Source organism: Fusarium vanettenii, assembly GCF_000151355.1.
Source record: "Fusarium vanettenii 77-13-4 chromosome 2 genomic scaffold NECHAsca_18_chr2_1_0, whole genome shotgun sequence".
NCBI lineage: Eukaryota > Fungi > Ascomycota > Sordariomycetes > Hypocreales > Nectriaceae > Fusarium > Fusarium vanettenii.
In genome coordinates, this window is record NW_003315867.1 from 2,418,779 (window position 1) to 2,442,862 (window position 24,084).

The 24,084-nt window shown below is 53.3% G+C and overlaps 6 protein-coding genes across 6 annotated transcripts; 5 read left to right on the plus strand and 1 right to left on the minus strand.

Annotated features, from left to right (window-relative positions):
* Nucleotides 1-48: 48 nt before the first annotated feature.
* Nucleotides 49-1,911, plus strand: NECHADRAFT_91121 (uncharacterized protein; the record flags this gene model as incomplete). Its single annotated transcript, XM_003046033.1, has 5 exons — nucleotides 49-96; nucleotides 454-663; nucleotides 850-1,443; nucleotides 1,540-1,725; nucleotides 1,780-1,911. The coding sequence occupies 5 exons, from the start codon at nucleotides 49-51 to the stop codon at nucleotides 1,909-1,911; spliced, it is 1,170 nt and encodes a 389-aa protein (XP_003046079.1).
* Nucleotides 1,912-2,061: 150 nt separating this feature from the next.
* On the minus strand, nucleotides 2,062-3,770 carry HMTA2101 (COMPASS complex protein; the record flags this gene model as incomplete). The annotated part of the gene is made up of 2 exons (XM_003046612.1): nucleotides 2,062-3,280; nucleotides 3,331-3,770. The coding sequence occupies 2 exons, from the start codon at nucleotides 3,768-3,770 to the stop codon at nucleotides 2,062-2,064; spliced, it is 1,659 nt and encodes a 552-aa protein (XP_003046658.1).
* Nucleotides 3,771-6,244: 2,474 nt separating this feature from the next.
* NECHADRAFT_32931 (uncharacterized protein) lies at nucleotides 6,245-8,024 on the plus strand (the record flags this gene model as incomplete). Its single annotated transcript, XM_003046034.1, has 3 exons — nucleotides 6,245-6,549; nucleotides 6,600-7,141; nucleotides 7,192-8,024. 3 exons carry the CDS (start codon nucleotides 6,245-6,247, stop codon nucleotides 8,022-8,024), a joined length of 1,680 nt encoding a protein of 559 aa, XP_003046080.1.
* A 4,308-nt stretch (nucleotides 8,025-12,332) lies between these two features.
* NECHADRAFT_76564 (uncharacterized protein) lies at nucleotides 12,333-12,966 on the plus strand (the record flags this gene model as incomplete). The annotated part of the gene is made up of 4 exons (XM_003046035.1): nucleotides 12,333-12,385; nucleotides 12,444-12,602; nucleotides 12,673-12,857; nucleotides 12,890-12,966. 4 exons carry the CDS (start codon nucleotides 12,333-12,335, stop codon nucleotides 12,964-12,966), a joined length of 474 nt encoding a protein of 157 aa, XP_003046081.1.
* A 2,583-nt stretch (nucleotides 12,967-15,549) lies between these two features.
* Nucleotides 15,550-19,236, plus strand: NECHADRAFT_91124 (uncharacterized protein; the record flags this gene model as incomplete). Its single annotated transcript, XM_003046036.1, has 3 exons — nucleotides 15,550-17,287; nucleotides 17,346-18,498; nucleotides 18,549-19,236. 3 exons carry the CDS (start codon nucleotides 15,550-15,552, stop codon nucleotides 19,234-19,236), a joined length of 3,579 nt encoding a protein of 1,192 aa, XP_003046082.1.
* A 1,379-nt stretch (nucleotides 19,237-20,615) lies between these two features.
* NECHADRAFT_105910 (uncharacterized protein) lies at nucleotides 20,616-22,510 on the plus strand (the record flags this gene model as incomplete). The annotated part of the gene is made up of 3 exons (XM_003046037.1): nucleotides 20,616-21,743; nucleotides 21,956-22,004; nucleotides 22,167-22,510. 3 exons carry the CDS (start codon nucleotides 20,616-20,618, stop codon nucleotides 22,508-22,510), a joined length of 1,521 nt encoding a protein of 506 aa, XP_003046083.1.
* Between the last annotated feature and the right edge of the window lie 1,574 nt (nucleotides 22,511-24,084).

Here is a 24,084-nt window from a genome sequence, read left to right on the forward strand (position 1 = left end):
TTAGAGAGGGGAGCGGAGCGAGCTGGGCGGCAGCCACAATTTTGATCCATGACATCACATGTGATGTGGCTGTGCAAGCTCTTCAGCTGTCGATTCGTGTACGACGAATGCGAGTGAAACAAAGGCGAATCATCTCAAGCGCGCGCCTATGCGAACCTCTTCGCCCCTCGAGAGTCCTTTTTAGCCCAGAGCCGGCGGCCTCTTTACCCTCTGCCTGTTAAATAGCATCGAGCATCGTCTGTGACACGAGCACATCCTTGGATCCTCATCTTCTACGACCCCGCGAAACGCCAAGACACTACAACCACAATGTTGGAATACTTCTCATACAAGAAGATCAAGAAGCATAGGGCCGAGAAAGCGGCCGCAGAAGAGGCTGCACATGCCACGGAGGCGGGACCTGCAGCTAATCAAACACCTGCGCAGACCCATGCGCCTGTGCCTGAGATCAAGACAGAAGCAACCGATGCATCTGCTCAGCGTCACAGCACCGAACACCGTCCCAGCTCCGATACCCCTCCCCTAAGCCCAGTTCTCGACCAAGATGACGAGTCCTGGCTTCGAAGCATCCTCGAAGATGACAGTCCCCCTCCCCCTTTGCCACCGCGCATCAAGACCCCCCAGATCGATCTGTCGTCAGCCGACGAGAGCGAACTAGAGGCTGTTAAGGAACTGGATTCCAAGAGCAAGAAGGAACAGGAGAAGGATAAGAAGAAGCATGAAAAGGAGATGAAGAAAGAAAAGAAGGAGAAGGAGAAGAAGGAAAAGGAGAAGGAAAAGGAAAAAGAGAAGGAAAAAGAGAAGGAAAAAGAGAAGGAAAAAGAGAAGGAAAAAGAGAAGGAAAAAGAGAAGGAAGAAAAGCACCCCAACCGTCTCACAGCCTTATTCACGAGACACAAGAAGCAGGGCGATGAGCTCAAGCCAGAGGATGTTGTTGTTTCTACCCAGGAAGCCGAACAGGAGACAAAGGACCTCGGAAATGTCCTCGATCGTCTGAACCTTCAAGCCAAGAACAACAAGATCATCTCCCTCTCCAACGAGTCGTCCGAGCTCCTGTCGCGCTTCACACAGGTCTTCAAGGACCTCGCCAACGGTGTCCCGACGGCATACAACGATCTCGCAAGCCTCATCGAGGACCGCGACGGCGCCATCAACCGAGGCTTTGAGAAGATGCCTTCGTCCCTCCAGAAGCTCGTCACTCAGCTTCCAGACAAGCTGACGTCGTCTCTGGCGCCAGAGATTCTCGCAGCTGCGGCCGAGAGTCAGGGTCTCAAGGCACAGACGGAAAAGGGCGTCAAGGGGGCTGCCATGGACCTGCTCAAGCCTCAGAACTTGACTGACCTCGTGACGAAGCCTGGTGCTATTGTTAGTATGCTCAAGGCCGTCGTCAACGCCCTGAAGGTGCGGTGGCCCGCGTTTATCGGCACAAACGTCATCTGGAGCGTTGCGCTATTCTGTAAGTACCCCTGAATCCTCACATACCTCCCGGTCGCTAACATTTGTGCAGTGCTCATGTTTGTACTCTGGTACTGTCACAAGCGCGGCCGCGAGGTCCGACTTGAGCGCGAAAAGTCCGAAACTGAGATTCCTATTGATGGAAGCGAGCGCATCGAGGAGCTTCCTGATGATCCTCAGCTCCCTGCACCCGAGACCGCTACCGCGACCTCGAGCACGAACCCAGCGGCTACTAGAGAGCCTGTATCGCCATTATCGGAGCCATCGCCGGTGGTTGTTGAACCGGCTGCCGCACGTGATTCGGCACGTTGATAAACGTTCGAGGCCAGTTCTTATGAGTTTGGAGTGCGTTCGCATGGTAATGAGCAATATCTTACGACTCAAGTTATGACGACAATGGATGATATGATAAGGCCGATACTGGGCCATGAAGCAGAGGATACCAGGTTTCATTAGTGATGTGTATCTTGATAATTACAAATTTGATTCTGCGTTGCCACAGTGGGTATCTTTACTTAATAGGATGTGAAAGTCGATCATGATGCACCCCGGTATCTCCTTGTGAGCTTCCATGGATAGGGATGGACGTTAATGTGCTGGGCCGTCTCAGTCATCCTGGACCAGCTCCTTGATCTCTTCCCGTCCTGGCGCCATGGCAACAGCTTCGCTCTTGGCGCTCACGCCTTGGCGATCTGTTGCACCCCCACCATCCTTCATCCAGAAGTCGACCTCGTCGATAATATCATAGACAATATCCTCGGCGATCTGGTCGCGATAACGCTCTGAAACGGCGTGGAGCTTAGACAACCTCGCATTGGGAGGTAAGACCATATCCACGTCGCCGTTTGTGGTGTCGTCGGTTGGGGGATACCAAAAGTCTGGCCCAAAGTTGACCTCAACAGCACCGCCACGAAAGACGCTCACGGCAGGGTAGTATCCCAGCATTCCGTCGTCGAGGCCTTCCCGGGCACCCACTTGAGGCATCGGGCGAGACGCAGGAGGGAGGAAGCCGAGGAGGTTTTCAAAGGGGGTGCCCATGAGAACGCCGTTTTTGAATACTCTGATACGTGAGTTGGGAAGAGTGCGAAGGCCTGGGGTTGGGTGGGTAGGTCCGGGTGCTTCCGAGTTGTTGTTGACACTTGTAGAAGCCGGGTTCATGAGGTCCTCCAACTCTTTTGTCGTGTGATACTCGATCTTTTCGAAATAGGTATGAGCCTTAAAGCGGATAGGCACGCGATCGCGCACAATGTTGTGCGCTTCAGCCGAGGGCGCAGGCTCCTCGTCAGCCTGGTCGACCAACGGGTTGTACTGCCCAGCCATGATCTTGCGATGAAGATGTTCTGACGGCAGTTGAATCTCCAGTCCAATGACATCGCCTTCTCGAATGCCTTCTCCCTCAGGGAAGAATTCCTTCGGCCGTGACATATGGACCTTCTCTCCCGCGACATCTCGGATGCCGTAGCTGTAGGCATCGAATCCCACGGGCGCATCTAGAGATGCCTCCCGCCTTGCCCAGCCCATTCGAACATGTCGTCCACCGTCTGGCTTGGACTCGCCATCTTTGGGCGGTCTTATTCCTTGTGTGATTTTGCATTCCCAGTACCACCGACCCTCTCTTACAGCCACATTCGCACGTGCCATTCGAAACCCTTTATCAGTTGTGACTTGTCGCGCCGACTTGTCGAAGAAGACGTGCCCCGCAGAGTCTTCAAAGCTCATGCGGGGCCCGAAAGGCTCAGGCTCGGTACCTCGATAGTAGATCATGGATGGGAATAGGGGGTCGGCGATACAATGCGTGTAGCGGAAGTTCTTCTTGTTGGAAACACTTTTTGTGTCAGCTTGGAGCGCATTGAGCTGATCGTGATCTATACTTACTGATCAGATGTCTCAAAGAACTCAACTGCTTCACCGCTGGGAGTAGTTATTTCGTGGTGCGCCGTTAAGACAGGCCCTCGTGGGAGGTCAAAGTCGGACGGCTTGGGAGGCGCAAGCTTGTAGCGGAGCGGACTAGATTCGCTCTGCTTTGGTTCCTTTGCCCTTGGCCTTGGATCCGGGGTCGCGCGGGCACTGTCACCGCCCTTGGCTTCGCGTTTCTTGAGCGTGTCCTTCTTTGTACGGACCGACTTGGAGCGGGCGGCTTGCGCAGCTGCATCTTCGGGGGCTAGAGACTCGGAGGGCCTGATTTCGGGGTTCAATGGCGAGGGAACGACGGGGCTGTGACGGCCTTCTTCGAGGGCGCGCTTCTGCGGGATCGAGGATAGGGGAAGGGTTGGGGTAGGCTCCCGGTTTGGGCTGCTGCCGCGCTCGGATGTCATGATGGAGAATCCAAGAGGCGATCCTCTGCGGCAAATGTATCGATATGATCTCCGAAGACGCCAATCGGGTGTGGGTGACGTTCACGGCGAGGTTGACGCTCAAAACGGTGACGATTGCGATTCGCGAAACCCACCCACTTTGGGTTGAAGCTACCGGCAGCCTCGCGTCAGAAGCACCGACCGACCCAACAATTGTTTGGCGTTCGAGAACTGTGGCGCAAGAGCGAGGTACGAAGGTACGTACCTCAGATAAGAAAAAGAGGGCCTGATCTCGGCCTAGCGTCGACTGGATCTTGGTCCATCAGGGCGACCAGGGCGATGATCCCCTGCGCAAAAGCCGGGCAGCGGTGCCAAGTGGTCCTGAGGAATTTCTCCGTACGAGCTGGGCCAATCAGGAAGCGGGCAATGTAATCCGAGGCATTTCAGGGGCGACCGAGCCCATTTGACAGAGCCGCGGTGAAGAGGGGGGCCCGCTAACTTTTGGATCTAAGGGCCTGTGAGGCCCCTGTGACGGCACCTTGCGAAAGGGTCCTCGGCGCGCCAAAGGCTGCTGCGAAGAGCGCCGCGATGCTCCCCCGTGGACGGTTGAGTGAAGATCCGGAGGGTTTGAGACGCCGCTGGACAGGGGACAGGTTGGGGGATGCGTCTGGCGTACGACCAACAAGCAAGCAAGTCACCGCCAAGGGGGTTTGACAGCTCGCGGGCTCCAGGCTGTCGGAAACGGCACGTCGTCGAAGCTAAGAGGCACTAGAATATGGTGCTATGAATGGCCATGGATGGCTCCAGAAGAGGACCGGTCGTTTTAACCCCAACCCACCGACCGAGAAGACCGACCGTGGCGGTCATGGTCATCCCACGCTCGAGGGGGCCCGTCTCCGCGTAGTCGCATCATGCTGGGCCTCACCACCAGAAAAGGCAATACACAGATTCTGGCGACGTCTTTTGCACGTCACTCCCAGGCTGCGACTCGTTTTCTCGTTTCTGACCAGGGAGAGGGAAGAGAGCACAAAGCCTGCTCCGGGTGCGGACTCCTGGTTCCATTAGGCCATGCACATGCACTTGCCGACGTCCACTCTCATATCCACCATAACTAATATACCTTGCGCAGTACGGCGCGCCTATTGTCACTGACTGGAGCTAGACAATCCAGCCCCAGCCCCATCCTACCTTGCAATCAATCAATCGCCTTATCCTGCTCATCCTCATCCAACCTGACCTTTCCCTTGCCCTCAACACTTCCAATCCATGCTGCTTGTTGTTTCGGCTGCTTGGTTGCGTGCGTTGCCGACTTGCGCCTCATCCACCTCCGCGAATTCGAATTCTCCCCTCCTTCACCTCTCCCACCTCGTCCTCTGACCTCACTCCCCCCGGGGGTCCTCCACCGCTGTTCTTTGTCCGCCGCCTATGTGCGGTGCGTTGATCGATCTGGGACTGCACATCTACCCCCTGGTCTTCGTCACCGTTCCAGCCTGGTGGTGCTGCGAGCTCATTGACGACGGCCTCCCCTGCCCTGACCTTGGCTGCCACTGACCTGCCAAGCACGCCTTCGAACCTCTCGACGTCCTTCGGTTTGCGCCGCCCTGTTGTCTTACCAACTTCTGACTACTCCCAACTGATCCCCGCGCCCGCTTCCTTCCTTGCTCGGCGATCCGTCTTTCACATCGTCTTTGTTTCTTCGCTCCTCTGTTCTCCTCCCCCTCCTTCTCTTCCCTCTCGACATCATCTCCCAATAGCCCACCCCCGGCTTTGGACCCCCGACGTGGACTCTCGCTCTGGCCTGACGTCGGCCCCGACCCTCCGGTTGCTGTCGCGTCGCTATCTGGCATCTCTGTCGCCTGACCAATACGCCGGCTCCCGTTCGTTCCAGTCCTGACTGACTGACCGATCCGTCCATTGGGGCTACTGGCTGGGTCATCTGCCTCCGAGTCGACGTACCCCGTACCCTGGCGCCTTTGTCGACTGGTCTGCCCACCGGCGAATTCGCAACCCGGCGATACATATCTTTTGGCCTTGCGCCAGGCCCCTTGCTAGGTACCTGCCTTAACTCCTGGCTTACACCTGGCACCGAGGCTAGGTAGTCATACCTTATTTAGCTCTCTCCTTGCCCAAAGGATCCTGTTCTGTCTGTAGTTGCGGCACCCGGCCCCGGCACCTCTCCGGATTCGCCTCCTTCGTCGGCCGGCTTGCAACCACTTGACAAAGCCGCTGCAGCCGTCCACGACTCGCTCCAAAGAACTTCTCTTTCATCATCAAACCCGCCCTTTCTGCCCCCAAACCCTGTACAACCATCCATCGTAACCTTTCGCGCCGACTCGATATCGACGCCGATGCATGATACAGTTCTCTTGTATAACTGACCAATCCATCTCTACTCTAACACACCCTTCCGTTTGGTACCCCGGTATATCCACTCGCCGTACCCCAGAGCCACCGTCATCTTGGTCGTTTCGACAACATCGGCTCTACCTACGGGCATGAGCGAAGAGATTCAGCCAGCGGCGCTGTATAGCCATCAGCGCGAGGCAGGCCCGGTGCGAACTGCCTTGCCATCAAGGCCCATGTCCTCAAAACCGAACGAGGGTGTGGCTGCATCTTCTCAGGAACGAACACGTCTTCCCACGGGTCAAGAGGAATACGGCCAGCGACAAAGGCTGAGCGGAAGTCCACCTGGTTCAAAGGCAAGCGCATCTTCAGGCCCCATGTCCAAGCGAAGTCCTGGTTCGGAGCGTGGCACGAAAGCGAGCCCTCCTCCAGGTAGCAGTCATGGCCAAGTGTGCAGGTGAGTTATTCAAATATCTTGTCGTCTTATCGATTCTCATTATGGGTTAGCAACTGCGGAACCACTCGAACGCCATTGTGGAGGAGATCCCCTCAGGGCGCCACGATTTGTAATGCCTGTGGGCTCTATTTGAAAGCCAGGAATGCTGCTCGCCCGACAAGCCTCAAGAGACCACCGAATGTCGTCCCTGCGGACCCTCCACGAACCGCTCCACCGAAACCCGCCGCGGCCGCGGCATCGTCGAAGTCTGCGTCGAATGCGACTTATGTATCTGCCGATCAGACTCCTGGAGGAACTTGCCCCGGCGGTGGCCGTTGTAACGGAACGGGCGGTGCTGAGGGTTGTAATGGTTGTCCGGCTTATAACAACCGAGTCTCCAAGAGTGCCAACCTTGGCGGAGTGCAAAAGCGGCAAGGCTGCCAAAGCCGAGGAGAAAGTGCAAAGGCGGAGCCCGTTCCTGTGGACGTCAATGCTGCCCAGGCCCAGCAGAATACCAATGCTACTGTTGTGATTGCGTGCCAGAACTGTGGCACCACTATCACCCCTCTCTGGAGACGAGATGAGAGCGGCCATACTATCTGCAATGCGTGTGGTAAGTCTTTTGTGGTGAAAATTTTCTTGGGTGGTTACTAATGTCTGAAGGACTTTACTATAAGCTCCATGGAGTTCACCGCCCTATGACAATGAAAAAATCAACAATCAAACGACGAAAACGAATTATTCCCGCCTCTCAAGATGAAGATATGGAAGACGCGATGGAGTCTGTCGAGACACAAAGCCAACATGACTCGGGACCAGAGAGAGGGTCGATGAACGAGGATGGATCCGTCAACCTTGGCCTACGCCGTCGACCAGATCACCCACTCACGATCGAGCCTCAACCAGTTGTGCGACCTACCAGGACAATGTCACCACTGCCGTCGACATCCGATCTCGCTGCGTATCATCAATCGAGCAACCCTCGAAACTTTCCTGGCTCATTGAACGACGATAATCGATTGGCTCCCATGACATCGATGGGAACGACCACTGAAAGGCAGACATCTCTTTCCCCTGCCTCATTTCTCTCGCCAGCACGAAAACGATCCTTTTCCACGACCGAAAGCGAGGCGTTCAACTCGGGGGAGACGCCACAAGAGAGCTCGAAGCGGGTTTCGTCGATTAATATCAAATCGATACTTAACCCTTCGACTTCGGCCGACAGCCCTCCCAACATGGGAGCAGGAAGTGATGATGGAGACTACTCTCTGCCTCCGATACGATCACCCGGAAGCACAATCGCATCGGCCCCCAGCCCTGGGGCCTTTTCGAATCGTGATCATACCCCCGGTACCCCGTCGATGTCGCGCGACTACAGCATGGATGGTGAGAGGGTCAAGTCGGAGCGTCGAGCGGCGCTACAACGCGAGGCGGATAGAATGCGGGAAATGCTTGCCGCTAAAGAGCGGGAGTTGCAGGAACTCGGACATGATTAATGAATGGGATCCATGACGGAACACAACAATGACTCATGAAGTTCTTCGTGGTCAGTACGGAGTCACTGGAACGCGAGGCTTTTGCGAACGGGGCGGGTTACGGAGACCAGAGGGTCGGCGCTTTTGGAATTCACTACATGAACAACACATCAGGACGGTTTCCGGCTCAGGACATGCGGCGCATCGTGTTCAAGGAGTCTGATGGTTTACAGACATGGCGGGTCTGCATTTCTTTTTCTCCCTTTGGGAGCGGAAAATGGCTATACAAAACTATGGGACGGAACAGCTACACCATTTGATGCTCGAAAACCGCCAATTCCGACGAAATGGCGAATGCATTTTTAGACACGTTTGGCTGAGGGATCGCGAGATAGTTTCTAGGAGTCCAAAAGAGAGAATGCTGTGCCGCATTGAGCGGCTAAGAGTCCAAGACTCTGCAAAGTATTAGCTTTGTGTATGCCATCTGCTCCATTGTTTGATTTATTGATCATGGTGACGACGCGGTTAGAATGCCTGGCCTTTGTTATGGGGTTAGTAGGTCCTTGAGGTCAAATTTGTCATTCCAAGATGGTGGAAGAGGCGTTGATATTGCCATTCATCATCATCTATATCATTGACGTGGTAGCATTGACGACCCGGTCTGCGGGCGGTGGGCATCAAAGTAACTGATAGCAAGAGAGAGATTGTGCTTCAATATTCACTTCTATCTAGATAGTCTCCTCCAACGCCAAATTCGTCACTATCCATCACGGCCACATCTCGTGTTGACGAACACGCGGGTGTCGGTAGGTAGGGCTGACCCTTGTGACTGTGACTGCAACGCTACCAAACACTGAGTCAACGATCTCTATTTCCGAACGCCAAAAAGGACGGTACAATGAATAAAATACTCAAAGATTTAGGAAGTTTTTTTGTCATTTTCATCTCTTATTTAGCTTATAATTTGACCATAAAGTGGTTACTTCATTGGCTTCATTGAGCGCATCCGTCCGGAGCCGTGCCGTACGAACCGAGGCATCTTCCGCCACATTGCAAAAGGGGAAATTGTTGAGATTTTTGTTTGGGCTATTATGGCACGACACAGCAGCGCGAGACTAAGCACGCAACATCCTGCTGCCTTGACAAATATAGGGGTCCTTTGGGATCCATCATGCCATGGCCCGTCGGTTGGCGTGCCCGTTGAGCCCGTACCACGTGCGAATCTGGGAAACGGTGATCTGGACGGATTGGACATGTTTTCTTGGGCTCCCATTCCTTCTGCAACATTGTAGGGATATATGGTTGTGATGGAGGGTGGGATATCTCGTTGTAAGGGTGGGGTGGTTCGCATCTGAGAAACCATCACCCGGGAAAGGTCCCAAAGTATTACCATTGTTATGATATGCATCTTTAATTATTTTACTATATTTTATCTAAATATAAGTGTAACAACTATGAAGAGTTAGGTAACTCTCTTCATGGTGTTGTCGTGTCTCGGCCCCCGTGGCTGTTGAGAGGCATTTCTCGCTTGGGCTTGGGCTACAAGTGAACGACCGCTATTTGTCATGGATGGTAATCAAATTCCTAGAATGGAAGGTCTGTGGAAGCCCGGGTATGTGGTCGCTTCGTTGCTGCCCCTCCTGTGCTGGAGGGGATGGCCTGATTTACAATATAGCTGCGACGTGACATTGACGATTGGGGATGATGAAGCGTCACTAGAAAGAGGTACTTCTGTGGCAGGGTCCTGGATGCTATGGATAGCCATATGGCGAGTATTTTGGTTAAGCCAGTGTGTGATCGACGATGGCAATGAAGACTCCGCCAACTTCAATATAATGGAACGACGCCACCAGGTCATTTGAGCGCTCTTCGCTCGCTATCTTGAGTGAACAACGCTGGATCATCGTTAGCTACCATCTTAGCTGACATGTTTAGGCTGACCTGGGTGTAATGGGCAATTCAACAGGACATTGCAAATGCAGCTTCTGAAGCATAGTTGATGCTTTAATGTCCTTACTTGGCATCTTGTGTACAAGGCCCACCTGATTGAGAGTGTGGTACTGCTGCGTCTAATATGGAAATCAAGACACAACGATGTTCACGAATCAGGCAGACCTACAATCATGGGGCCGAGGGGGGGGAGAAACGCCAGGACAGCAATCCCTTTAGATTATCCTCTCCTAAACATGGTTAAGAAACTGTAGTAAATATAGGCAAGAGAGCTCTAAAACATTGCCTCGTTTATGATATATACTTGACTATTTTATATAAATTTAATTATTTTCCTTGAGAGGAGTTAGGCAACCCTCTTAAACATTCTGGTGTTTTGTTGTTTCGTTTATGCACTGAAATGCCCTGAATTCCCCCGTGCACCCTCGCCCTTGCCCTTGGGATCGCGCTTCTTCTTCCCTTTGTTGAGCTCGATGTAGAGGTCTGTCTTCAGGTCAGATGTCAGGCCATCAAGATGGTCCAACGTCCATCTTTTTATAGTGCTCAGCGGCCCCGCCTCTTGGCCTTCAGGGTCAGCCTGCTACTCCTTGATCTCCTCGATGATATATTCAATGAAGGTGCGAGCGTCTGTGTTGGCGTTGATCGTTCGCTGCACATATAGCTTCTTGTTGTTGATAAACTTGATTAATACTATTAGAAACTCCTCACTTTATACCCGCATAGACGAGCCTGCGTTCAGCTCTCCCATGCCTGGGGAAGGTAACTCACCCGTCTCGGTGAACTGGGACCGCTACAAGGGGGCATCACAACACTGGGAAGACTGGGGACACAAGTTATCTGGAGTGGATTGCCACGTCTGGCTAGAGAATGCAACGAAGCTGAACACCACGCGCGAAACTAACTCCCCGGAGCGTCACCCCCTTGGCAAGACGGTGAGGTTGACCTGGGCAGCCCTCACCCTTCTCAAAATCATCTATGACACCGACAACCTCTTGGCTACCGAGCTGGCCCTGCGATTCCAGGATCGATTTCCACAGGCAGACTTGGGGCAGTGGGTTCCCAACACGGATGGAGAGCACGCCAAAAACTCGTCCACGGATGGCTTCCCTGAGCTAACTCTTAGGGAATACTCTTCTTTCATAAGGAGAGAATCTACCTAAAATAGAAAAAGAATTATTTAATATTCTATCAATCCTCTTCAAATTATTTTAGAATTATAATCACATTAATGAGGGTATCCGGTTGAGATGATGCTTGTAAGGTGGTGTACCAATGACACGTTCGGGTAAAAGCCTTTGTTGATATCGACCTGTGTCTCCCAAACGGAGTACGGGATCGGTCCACAGGTGCGAACGATATGTATCTTTCTGTTCACGACGCGAATCCTGTGTTTCAATCTCTGCTGAAACATCTCATCCAACTCCTCGTCTTCCAGATCGTTCAACCCATCTGAATCAATATCGTCGGCCATCTGGTTGTCGGTGATGTTGACGGTGATGTCTCGGAGACGGTTCTCGTCTGTGTGGAGCATGGCGAACACTTGGGAATCGACATGGGAATCCATAGCAAGGAGATCGAGCATGTAGCGGTCGATGTAGTTTCGGCCCTCTCTCATCGCGGTAACCATCGACCTTCGCATCCTTTCCGACTCGATGGTGTCGGTGGGGGGAGATGAGCCAGGGATGATGCCCGCCCGGCACAGCATCCTTGGGCCAAACCACTCCGATGACATTGTAGCAAGTGAGGTCTTCGAGCCAGCGCGTTGTGATGAGGGAAGTTGGGAGTGACGTTGATTGCGAGTGACGTTGATTGAGAGTGAAGTCGGTTGAGAGTGTGAAGTTGGTTGGAAATGAAGTTGATTGGGAATGAAGCTGGTTGAGAGAATGAAGCTGGTTGAGAATGAAATCGATTGGGAATGAAGTTGACTGGGAATGAAGCTGGTTGAGAGAATGAAGCTGGTTGAGAATGAAGTTGATTGGGAATGAAGTTTATTGAGAGTGTGAAGTTGGTTGAGAGTCAAGTTGGTTTGACGGAGCAGATATAAGGGATAAGAGAGGATCAAGAGATATAAAGGTGGCAGAGATAAGCACGAGTTTCTATTAATCCAGCGGAAATTATAGTCTTAGTAGAATCCGGTGCTCTAATTACCCTCTCTGCGTGCTCTAATTACCCTCTCTGCGTGCTCTAATTTCATCACTGCTCGCCAGCTGCCAACAACTGCCAATAACTGCCAGGCAGTGATTCAGCGTCATCACCCTTTGTTTATTATTTTTCGACTGACCTCCAAACTCTTCCTTTTCTTTTCTCTTCTTCCACCATCACAACAACACCGTCACCATCGCCATCACCATCGCCATCACCATCGCCATCACCACCAAGATGGCTGACCAGGCGAGCAACCACGACGAAGGCTTTAGTGTTCCTCCCGCGCCGTACGTAAGGCGCCTCACTTGGACTCGCCCACCGACCTCGTCCGCTGACCTCGTACAGTACCATCGCCCCAGAGTTTGCGCATGAGTGGCTTGATCTAGAGCACAGAGAGTCCGTCTCAGCCGTCCATACGGTTCTCCTAGCTCGCCAACACTACATCGCTGCGCAAAACCATCACATCATGTTGCAGCTCGAGAACTTGCACCTCGCCAATTCTCGGTATGTACCAAGTCTCTCCCCAGGTTGATCCTGATCTCCAGTCATATCCCCAGTACTGACACACTGCTAGAACCCAGAGCCGCCGTAGCAGCATGTCATCCGCTGCGGCAAGCACTGAAGGCGGCGACGATGCCAGAATCGCTCCTATCCCCGGAGCCCGAGTCCAAGAGGCGTTCGATGAGCTCAGAACCGGAGAGCTTCAGGGATCCTCAAGGCCCTCCACGATCCATTTGTCACGGTCCACAACAAGAAGTTGTATGTGCAGCGAACTATCAACGCCAACACAGACGCTCGAACCTTCATTGAACACGTCACCCAGGCGATCAAGGAGAAACAGGCCAACCCTGAGGGCCAAGAGGCGTGACGCCTGGCCTCAAGACGGACTTGTACATTGAGCCCAACTAGGTAAAGGCGAAGGATAAGCCGAAGATAAGAATGCCGGAACCCCGTTTCTGTTGGTACCAATGATTATCCTACTCTAAGGAGAGTAAGAAAGATAATAAAATAAGGGAAAAGGACTTCAAGAATATTCTACTATTTTATGTTATTTTCATTATGAATTTAGTGCTCTTTTTATACAAGTCTCATCATCACAATAAACATAACCTTTGAAGAGTTAGCGTGTTTTGTCTTGTTTACTTCCCGTCCCGCCTGGCTCATACCGTTGCAGAGCAGAGGGTTCGAGAAAAGTCAGTCAGGATGTCGCATCCCCCCCCCCCCCAGGGAGAGATCAACAAAGTAATCGACGTCGTTCCCCTGAAGAAACTTGACGAGAAGCTCAAAGGGGTCAGCGAGTTTGCTACGCACCTCCAAGAGGTGTTGGACCCCGAAGCATATGCCTAGGGAAGTGAGGTAGTGTCCTCGACCTTCTTGGGCGTGCTGTCGATGCATTTCGGAAGAGGAAGGCTGGGCAACCTGGTCAAGTCGTCTCTCATACTGTCCCATTATCTCCTTCATGCCATCAATCTGTACCTGGACGACAGCAATTTTTTCATCGACACTGGAAGCAGGGTGGTGATGGCAGTGATTGGGGTTGGGCCCAACGGCATCACCGAATATTGAGCGTCCATGACACTTTGGCTAGACATCCATTGGAAGCGCTAGTGAGGTGAAACCTCCTCTCATGGCTCTGGAGCAACGATTTTGGCTTGGTAGGCAGATTGTGTTAGAAAAATACAACTTGGAGCTTTTTATACTCCAAGCGTGAGGTATGTAACTAGTCTTGCTGTGTAAGTCTGACCTGTACATAGTTGATTGAAGTTGGCCGTGTCTCCTCGGATCTAACCTCAATCTCGCCAACTCGGATCTCGCCGCGTAGTAAGCGGAACCCAGGAATAACGCTGCGGCACTGCGGCGCCTGCGGCACAATCACTTGGCCGTCAGTCCGGTCCGGCCATTCAAGTTATCGGGGGTGCAGCTGTCCACGTGCCGAGCCGACAACGGCGCATCAACCGTCCACTTGGGCTCTGTACCCCAGAACCTAGGCCGCGGAACGGAGAAACAAGCGAGAGAAAAAGAGAGAGCGGTCCAGAGTTCCTCCCGTGTATGCACACCATTACCATGTCGGTCATCGTCAAATACCCCGGGCTTAATGTCCAAAAGACCGGGTGTCTGCCTGCATCGCGAACTCCGGAGAAGGTGGGGCACGGCCGGGAGGTACGTACCTATAGGCCGATGCGCCGCAACAGGTTCGCATGACGCCACTTCTTCTTTCCCTGGCTGAACTGAACCGACCGACCCCAAGAACACAGCATCGACCACCACCCCGGATTTCAGCTGGACATCCAATGCATCCATATCAATCACAACACGCAAGACCTGATTACCAATCTGTAAGACGGTCAGATGCGGCGCCGCCTCAGTCAAGAAGGAAGGCCGCTGCTAGAGGGATCAGCGGCCCGGCTAACGCATGCTAGCCAAGGACGCGGGTGTCGGTGGCTGCGTCTAAACTCTGACCGACCGACAGAGGCCTTCTTTTTCTCCGACAGTCGCTCTCTAGAAAGTTCCAGCGCATTCGCAACTTTCGATACGACGGGATGGATCGAATGCGAGGAAACGCGGGACATGCCAGCTAGGACAGGGCAGGGGAGGGCAGGGGATGCTTCAACTCCATCGGTGGACACAATTGGCTTTATGGGGAACCATGCGGTATTGATTCCGGCTGGTCTTGAATTCGAGATGGTGCATCTCCGTCAATCCTCTTCCAAGAGTCACCCCCAATTGATGGTGGACCGGTCTCGGGCTTAAGGCTTTGCTGGACTGACTCTTGGACGTGGGCCGCGCCTTGCGAACAACGAGAAGCGGAGCCCCGGATGCGCCCCGCCCGGCCTGGCACAGTAGGCAAGACACTGTGAAGTCGAGCCCATGATTGGGCAGCCTGAAGATTCTTCACCGACAGGTCGGTCAACTTGGCTAGGACTGGCGGCCAGCTGAGTGTACGAGTCCGGAAGACCGAGATGCCACAGTGCCTCCAACACGGTCACTCTGCGGCATGGGTGCGTGGGTCCTTTGTCGAAAAAGATCCCTGTCTGTCAATTGAAGGGCGCACGACTTGACATTCTGGCACGAGACTCCAGCTGGTTGGTGTGGCTGGTCGATAATCTGCGCTGCAGTGGGTGCTTCGCGGCTGACGGTGACTCCATGGTCAACGACGACGACTCGAACAGACCGTTACTTGTGACTTGTTGGATCCTTCACTTTGAACAAAACTGAGAGTTGATCCTCGTTTTTCGGGCTCCATTCTCTCCTCTTTATTCTCGTTCAGACTCATCGACGACTCAAGTCAGAGTGGGACAGGGCCGGCCTATCAATCTGACTTGCTTGATTTGGCTGACGGTTGTCATCTTCACGCCTTTCACATTACACAACCATCCCATCCATGAGAGACATACGCGCGCCTTTCACTTGACTTTCATCTCTCCACATCGGTCCCTGAACCGTGCCCAACATGGCTACAATTGACGAGATGGATCAGTTTGTCAACTGGGACAAGGCCGACGATACTGTTGGTCAGACCTTCCAGGACGACACCCTTGCTGGTCTGACAACCGGTCCCGATGGCGACAACATTGATCTCGTCCTGGCCAATGTCAATGAGGATGACTTTAGCTTCTGCGCCCTTCAGCACTTCTCCGACAACAACTTTCCCCTGCCGGACCTCACAACTGAGCAAGTGATGGACTTCACCACCACTGCTGAAAACCTCGCCCATCAATTTCAGTGGATCATGCCAGACTCGCCGTGTGCCAACTGCGCTGTCGGCGGCTTCTCTTGCAAGAAGATCCAAGAGGGTCAGTATAAGGGTTACTGCACGACCTGCGTAGCTCTGAGGGTGGACTGCAGCTTTGGTGTCACGGCCGAGCCTCTGAACCCTACGACTACGGCCCCATATGGCATCAACCCTTGGATGTCATCTCAACCCAACCCACCCAACACGGTCCTAGAGGATGCTCAGGATGACTCTTGCCAGTCCTCTCGTAATGCCTCAGTCACAGATCTGACCAACTTGACCGACACATTCAACAAAGCGGCGCCACCTCCCAAAATTGGAGCTCGATTCTCTCGAGAGTCAGTCCGTATCCTCAAGAACTGGCTCTCGACTCACAACCGCCATCCCTATCCCAGTGACGAGGAGAAAGAGATACTCCAGCGCCAGACTGGCCTGAACAAGACACAGATCACTAATTGGCTTGCCAATGCTCGCCGCCGTGGCAAGGTCCAGGCTCCTCGCTCGACCTCACCACACTACACCAGCTCCTGGTCAGGCCCCATTGACATTCCTCAACGCCGAGGAACGCCTGCTCTCGAAGCCATGAACCCCCTACAGCGATGGGAACACTCGCCCCCGGAAAACGAACCCGCGTCCGTCACTGCCATTGCCAGAGCCGTCACTGCGTCGTCCTCTGGCATGTCATCGGGCCTCAACAGTCCTTTCAGCTTCCACTACACCGACGATGGCTCGAGCAGGTCCCTCTGCAACCAGTCCTCTGCCAGCAGTTTGGGAACCTCTCATTCGAGCAATGGATCGCATGGATCGGCCTATTCTCATGGGTCGCGCAACTCATGGGGCTCCTTTGGTTCAGCCCCTTTCAACTCTCGAGGCCGCCGCCGCCGTCGCAGAAGGGCCTCGACAAAGCCGGGCAACGAACCGAGCAAGACGAGTTTGTCTGCACCTCTCAAGACCTTCCAGTGTACATTCTGTACGGAAACATTCAGAACTAAGCACGACTGGCAACGCCATGAAAAATCGCTGCATTTGTCTCTTGAGCGATGGGTCTGCTCCCCTCATGGGCCCCGAGCTGTCAACCCTGACACCGGTATGCTCTCTTGCGTCTTCTGTGGCGAGGCCAACCCCGACGACGCGCATATTGAAAGCCACAATCACTCGGCCTGCCAAGAGCGCAGCCCAGAGGAGAGGACTTTCTACCGAAAGGATCATCTCAACCAGCACCTGCGTCTGGTTCACAACATCAAATTTCAGGACTGGTCGATGAAGTCGTGGAAGGTTGCAACGCCTGAAATTCGGTCCCGGTGTGGTTTCTGCGGCATCATTATGGACACTTGGACAATCCGTGTTGATCATCTGGCGGAGCATTTCAAGACTGGTTATTCCATGGCTGACTGGAAGGGTGACTGGGGTTTTGATAACCCTGTACTCGAGATGGTCGAGAACTCTATGCCTCCATGTATGAGACCTCTGCAGTATCCTGTAGACAAGCTGCCAACGTCTAACTTTTGAAATAGATCTGATTCATTATGAACGCACATCCCCGTTGCCATACGTAGCGAACCAGTCCCCGCCAGAGTCCCCTCGAAACGCCTACGAACTGATCAAACTGGAGATGGCCTTCTTCATGCGGAACTATGAGGACCAGCACGGACGACTACCCAACGACGAGGAGATGATGGTGGAAGGATGTCGTATTATTTTCGCCAGCGAATTGTTGTCTCTTCAAGGTATCGCCACACGCCCTTCCTGGCTTCGTGACCTTATCATGAGCTCCGACTTGCACCAGCAAAAGGCCAGGTTCGGTCCTCTGCGAGGGGCGGCTGAAAACAGACTGGCTACGCTAAAAATTAACGGCAAGGACAACTTGTTCGAGGAGTGCCCTATGGAGGTGCAGCTTCAAGAGTTTGTCAAGACAAAGAGGTTATTGGGCCTGACCGCCATGGACGATGAGCTCCAGGAGGAGGCTTGCCACATTGTCGGTCGTGTCGAGGAAGTATCGACACATCCCTCAGACGCCATCGCCAACTGGCTGCTGCGCCTGGCCGTGTCGTCCACTCACTGGTTGGCCTCTTTCCGCCGACGTGCACACTTGCCAAGAAGCGAGGATGTCAAGGATCACATTTGCCGGTCATCTGATCCCTTGTCTATCGACTCGACAATCCACAGTTATACTCGGCTGGAACGAGAACTAGGAGACTATCTCAAACTGCAGCGGTCGATGGGGTCGGAACCTACGGATGATGATCTCCAACGACAGGCTCGTATCATTATATACGAATTCGACGACGGCTGGAATCAGACGGCTGCTGACAACATGTCATGGCTAGAGAGCTTCAAAGCTCGACACCCTCCGACAACAGAGAGCTCACCGGCTTTCTCGCTCCAACCCAGCACTACATCGACCTTGGGCGGCACCACAGTGACCAACGCCACGACGACATCGCCTGACTGCCCAGTTCTCCAAGGCTGCAATAGCCCCTTTAACGTGTGCAACTTGGGGACTTCCCAGCCTGGACCCTACTTCCTTAACGACGCCAACTGCTACCGACGGTTGGCAAAGGAGCTGGGAAGATGGGTGGGAGCTACCATGTCATCCAACAACCCAAACCAGCATGTGCCAACCGACGCCGAGCTCCAGCACCAGGCGCGCTGGATTCTATATGATGAGTGAGTTTGCCCGAATAAGATTTTGAGATGATGAACTAACAAAGCCTCAGCGATGATCCGTGGAACCAGACTGCTGCAGACAACGCCGAGTGGTTGCAGAGGTTCAAGCGTGATGCTGGGATCCTCAAGACGGATGGACCTGGTCTCCCTGTGAGCGACGGATGGGCTCTCGAGCAAGGTGGTTCAGGATTTGCGCCACCATACGCCTGTCCCAAGGCCTCACTCGAGCCGTTCCCGGCCAACGCACAGGTCCCAATGGGACAGGGCGCCAAGTCCCTCCCCGCGGCCGTTGCCAACAGCTATCTCGAGAATCTGGCGTCACAAGCTGCGCGTCCGGCTATGATCTTCTGTTCCCGAGAGCTGGAGCGTGGCCTGGTCGACTACGTGGAAGACCATGTGGCCTGCACGGGACGTATGCCCTCTGATTACATGATCAAGGCGCGAGGACGACAGATCCTTGGCGCAAATACGACCCCCGCTGAGGACGGAGACCTAATGGAGAAGTTCAAAGCCATGGTGGCCAAGAAGGTCCCCCACGCGCTGCCTGCTCAAGAAGCTGAGGCGGCAGCCCCCGAGATGCCCAGCAACATGGGCGTGAACATCTCTGACGCGGATCTTGACAACATTTTGCAAGATATGAACTTCGAATTTGATCCTCAAGACTTTGAAGGTGTCACGATGGAAGGCCTGCAAGACGCGGGCGGTGTTAGCCTGAACATGACGGGCTTTAACAACTAGGGACCGCTGTTCACTATTAAGGAGGCGTATTAATGGGGATGAGCGTTGGATGAGAGACGAAAAAGCAACAAGAATTTGCGAGAATTTTCAACAAGATGCATATGGCATAGCATGTAGTACACGATAATTTTAGAGGTGGATATATCAGGGGACTCAACGGATGGATGGCTTGGTTCATGGGCGGTGCTATTCACATTTACACGGATTGTATGGATTGTATACTCATTTTGGCGGAAAACCCTCCCTCAACCAAAACAAGATACCAAAACTCGAAAAAGTTACCAATAATAGCAACACGTTCATCGGCGATAGGCGAGAGGTTGAATTGAATTATCTCTAGTCTACGGAGGTCTATCTCAAAAGTTTTGTCCAGGAGCTAGTAGCGCCAAGGCCGCTTATCCCTGTCGGTACCTGAGGTACTTTGGAGCAAATCTTTTCAGTTACTTACTCCCTAAAGCTATAGGGAGGGCTATTGGAGCCCAGGGGGAAATCTAGTGAAGCTTAGAGAGCTATATCCTTAGAAGATAGGGGCTTCAAAAGTAAAGAAAGAGGACCATAAGTACCGATGTAACTGTGCTTGGAAAATGGCCTCTGATTGGCTCGTGTATTTGTGTGGCTTGAGGGCCAGGACAAAACTTTTGAGATAGACCTCCGTACCTACCCGTGCGACGGGGGTTTTGAGGCAGCCTGTCCGCACTGCATCATTAAGCTAGCTACTTAAAAGGAGCATAATACTAAGGAAAAAAAATCCATTGAACGCGCAAGGCTGTTGCAATTATGATATAGCTTTGTTAAAATCTTATCATAATGTTATAATTCTATTATAATTGAGAGATGTTTTTAGAAGAGATTATGCTGATTTTATTATGAAGCCACAATATAAACGACAGTGTGAAGCAAGTTATGCGTCACACTGTCCTAAACCCCCCCTTCACCCGGGTAGGTAGTCTTAAACAGATGCGTCAATAACTGAGACGTTTGTTCGCATGCGGACGAGTTGGGACCTGACGTGCCTGGCACGATGGGGCGCGCCTTCCGAAGACGGGCATTCGCTCATGAGGTTGCCTGGACTGTGGCTGCTCACCCCCCGTTCCGCCGGCCTAAACGTTGCAGGAGCAACCTATTGATTGGTATTACTCTGGAGGGAAAGAATGCGACGCATCTCATTCTTTTTGGTCTTATCATCAGCACACGACGCGTCAATTTCGACTGTCAATGCGGCTGCTTTGGATTCTACAGAGGTTTCTCTGTGAGATTCATTCAACGAGGTTTTCATTCAGGTGAAACAGCACCTGCGACGAGAATCTAAGCGAGGCAATTGGCAGTGTCGTGATAGCCTGGGGCACCCGCCCATAGCGACGATCCCGACCTCTATCACAATGCCCACGTATCTATGCCACGGATTTCGATGGCATCGCCGGGCCATCCGCATTTACGTCATTCTCAACGACCTCGAGGATGCTGCTTCAAACTGGATTATTGGACCTGCGACTTCTTCATCCATCATCGATCAGTTCTACACCTCATACGACTTTCTCCCTGAGGTTGCACCGCCACAGCAGGAGGCCAGCGTCAGCATCAAGGCCAAGAAGGATGATGAACACCTCGATGATGACCTCTCGCTCCCACCATCGCGTGTGCCACCTGAGCATGATGGCGTCCTTATGCACTCATGGTCCGCCGTCAAGTTACTGGAGGAGTATGATCCCGAAGACATCACGACTCCCTGCAGGCCGTACGCTTACGTTGCGGATTATGTGGTGCGGGTCGACTTGAGCGTGGATGTGGCTGGTGAGATGGCCAAGTACTATGAGAAGATGGCAGGTGAAGATGGGTGGATTGTGAAGTTGAGAGATGAGCTGCAGAAGGGAGAGCCGGTGAGATGGTATGTCGTTGTTTGTGGCGATGAGGTCAGGGACTTTCCGGGAGAGAGTGATGATGAGGAGAGCGAAGAAGATTCAACGTCTGAGTATGGTGGTGAAGCAGACGATGCTCTTACAGCGCTGGATGATAGCCCAGAGGAGCAAGAAGGGCGCTCAACACCGAGACCTCCCGAACAAGAGTGGCCAGACATCCGCCAACCTATCCAACCCAGCGAGCCCCTTCCACAGAGGCTATCAACTTCAACGACATCGTCGTCACAGTGGTCACAAGAAGATGCAGCAGCGCCGCCGAGACTAACACCGGATATCCAAATACCACTTCTTCGAACCTTTGATAGTGACTCGTCACGGTATTCAACATCGACGGCGTCGGGACTCTACCACGATGGAGACCGCTTGTTGCTAGAGCCTGAAGAGTTCGTGATGGCGCAGTCACCCGCGCGGACTCCTTTACGGGAGGAGGCACCAGACATTGTCATGCCCATCAGAGCCGAGGAGCTCAACCCATCCCTATCAGCGTGGTCGACTACACCGAGCCCGCATACTGAGCTACCAGACCCGAGCTCACATCCATACGCGGAGGTTATGCCATCTAGATCACCTTCGCCAACGTCCCCGGTTACTGTGAGACAAGAAAAGACAGGTCCAAGTCTAGTTGAGGTGCATGAACCTGAGAAGACCCAGGCTCATCAAACGCCATCCCCGATGACGCAAAGCTCGCCATGGCAACAGTTAATGGGATCGAGATTACAACACTCTGATTATGGTTCATCTTCTGGAAAGTCTTCGCCAATCGCTCCGCAGAAAGGGGGGCCAGAATCCTTGCACGACCCCAGAGACTTTCAGACACCTTCACCTACATCACCAAATCCTCCACGGCCAGGGGTAATCAGACCGTTGAATACTGCCCAAGAAACTCGGTTGACTCAAACACCCTCACCAACTTCACCGAATCCTCCAATGCCAAATGTTGCAAGGTCATTACACGATCCTCCGGAGATCAAATCTTCTATGATACCTGCACCACTTTCACCGAAACCTGTTAAGCCAGGGCTGAAGAGCTCATTGATCAACCCCAAACATCTTCAACTATCTCGAACGCCCTCGCCAACTTCACCAACTTCGCTCGACTCTCCATCAAGTCTGACAAGGCCATTACTCAACCCACAAGCTCTTCACCCTTCTCAAACCCCATCCCCGACTTCGCCGAACCCACTGACAAGGTCGCTGGTAAACCCTCAAGATCTCCAGCCATCACGGACACCCTCGCCTCCTTCACCTACTTCATTGGGTCCCTCACAAGCAAGGCAGCTGATCAACCCCCAGCACCTCCGGTCTCAAACGCCTTCACCAACATCATTAGGGACTTCACAGCCAAAGCCACTTATTAATCCCCAACACCTTCAGCCATCGTGGACACCCTCCCCCCCTTCGCCAACTTCACTGGGCCCATCGCAGCCAAGGCCACTGATCAACCCCCAACATCTCCGGTCTCAAACGCCCTCGCCAACTTCGCCAACATCATTAGAGGCCTCACAGACAAGGCCACTCATTAATCCCCAAGACCTTCGGTCATCCGAAACTCCCTCCCCAACTTCCCCTAGCCCTTTAAAGCCAGTGATAACAACGTCACTTGTCAACCCCCAAGACCTCCGTTCTTCTCAAACACCCTCACCAACCTCGCCTAGTCCTTTGCCACCGGGTATAACAAGATCATGGGTCAACCCTCAAGAACTTCAGCCATCACGAACACCATCGCCGACCTCACGGAATCCCCCAACAAGGTCGTTAATAAATTCTCATGTCCTTCAACCATCACGGACCCCCTCGCCAACTTCACGGGGCCCTCCAGCGCCAGAAATTACCAGGTCATTAGTCAACCCTCAGGATCTTCGACCTTCTCAGTCGCCCTCTCCGACTTCACCGAATCCCATTCAGCCAGGGTCAGCAAGACCATTAGTCAACCGTCAAGATCTACGAGCCCCCCAGACACCCTCTCCGACTTCACCAGAACCTCTACCGCCAGTGTCAACAAAGTCACACATTGATCCTCACTATCTTGGAGCTTCTCAAACGCCTTCGCCGACTTCACCTTGCCCTCCAGGACCAAGATCGCCAGGGAAACCCCAAAACACCAGGTATTCTGAGACGCCCTCACCAACTTCACCAAATCCCCCACAGCAAGGGGTAGTGCGAGGGTTAAATCCTGCAGACATTCAACCTCAAACACCTTCGCCAACGTCGCCCTATCCTCCCCAAGCATCGAGAGAGCCCCTAGATTATTTTCAAAATCAACATTCTCGAACACCATCGCCTCCATCTCCAAATCTCTCACATGGCCTCCTAGGGTCGTCCTTTCACAGTGCTCAACAGGCTCAACCACGAACACCGCTATCACCCTCGCCGAACCCAGCCGGGCAGGGGTTGCTGGGCTCAGCATTGCCCAGGCCTGGGGGGACAGTTCCGTCTCGGACCCCATCGCCGATGTTGATGAACCGTTCAGTACAAGACCTGCCGACTCCTGATATATCGCAAATGCCTGGAGCCTTGCCGCTTTCACCGTCGACACCGAGACCAGACCCATTTCAAATGGCCGAGGCACACGGGGCCCAGGATAGAGACGTGTCCGAACCGTCGTCGCGCCTCACAACACCAACATTAGTTCAAAGGGAGACATCAGACCCCCACGCAGTATATCATTCTACTGAGCCGTTGATGCGATCACCTTCACCAGCATCGCCAGTTCGTAGACTACAAGAGACACCGATACCTGATGTGCCGCCACCGCCTGAGCCAGTAGAAGTCATCCGGGTTCCTCCGCCTACACCACCAAAAGCACGATCTGTTCAGGATGAGGAGGAGATAGGAACAATGTCGAGGTCAGAGCGAGGAGAACCGTCTGGGGCATGGGCGAGTACCAGAGCGCCGCCACTAGCACGAATGGCTGTCCAGGGCGAGATGTCGG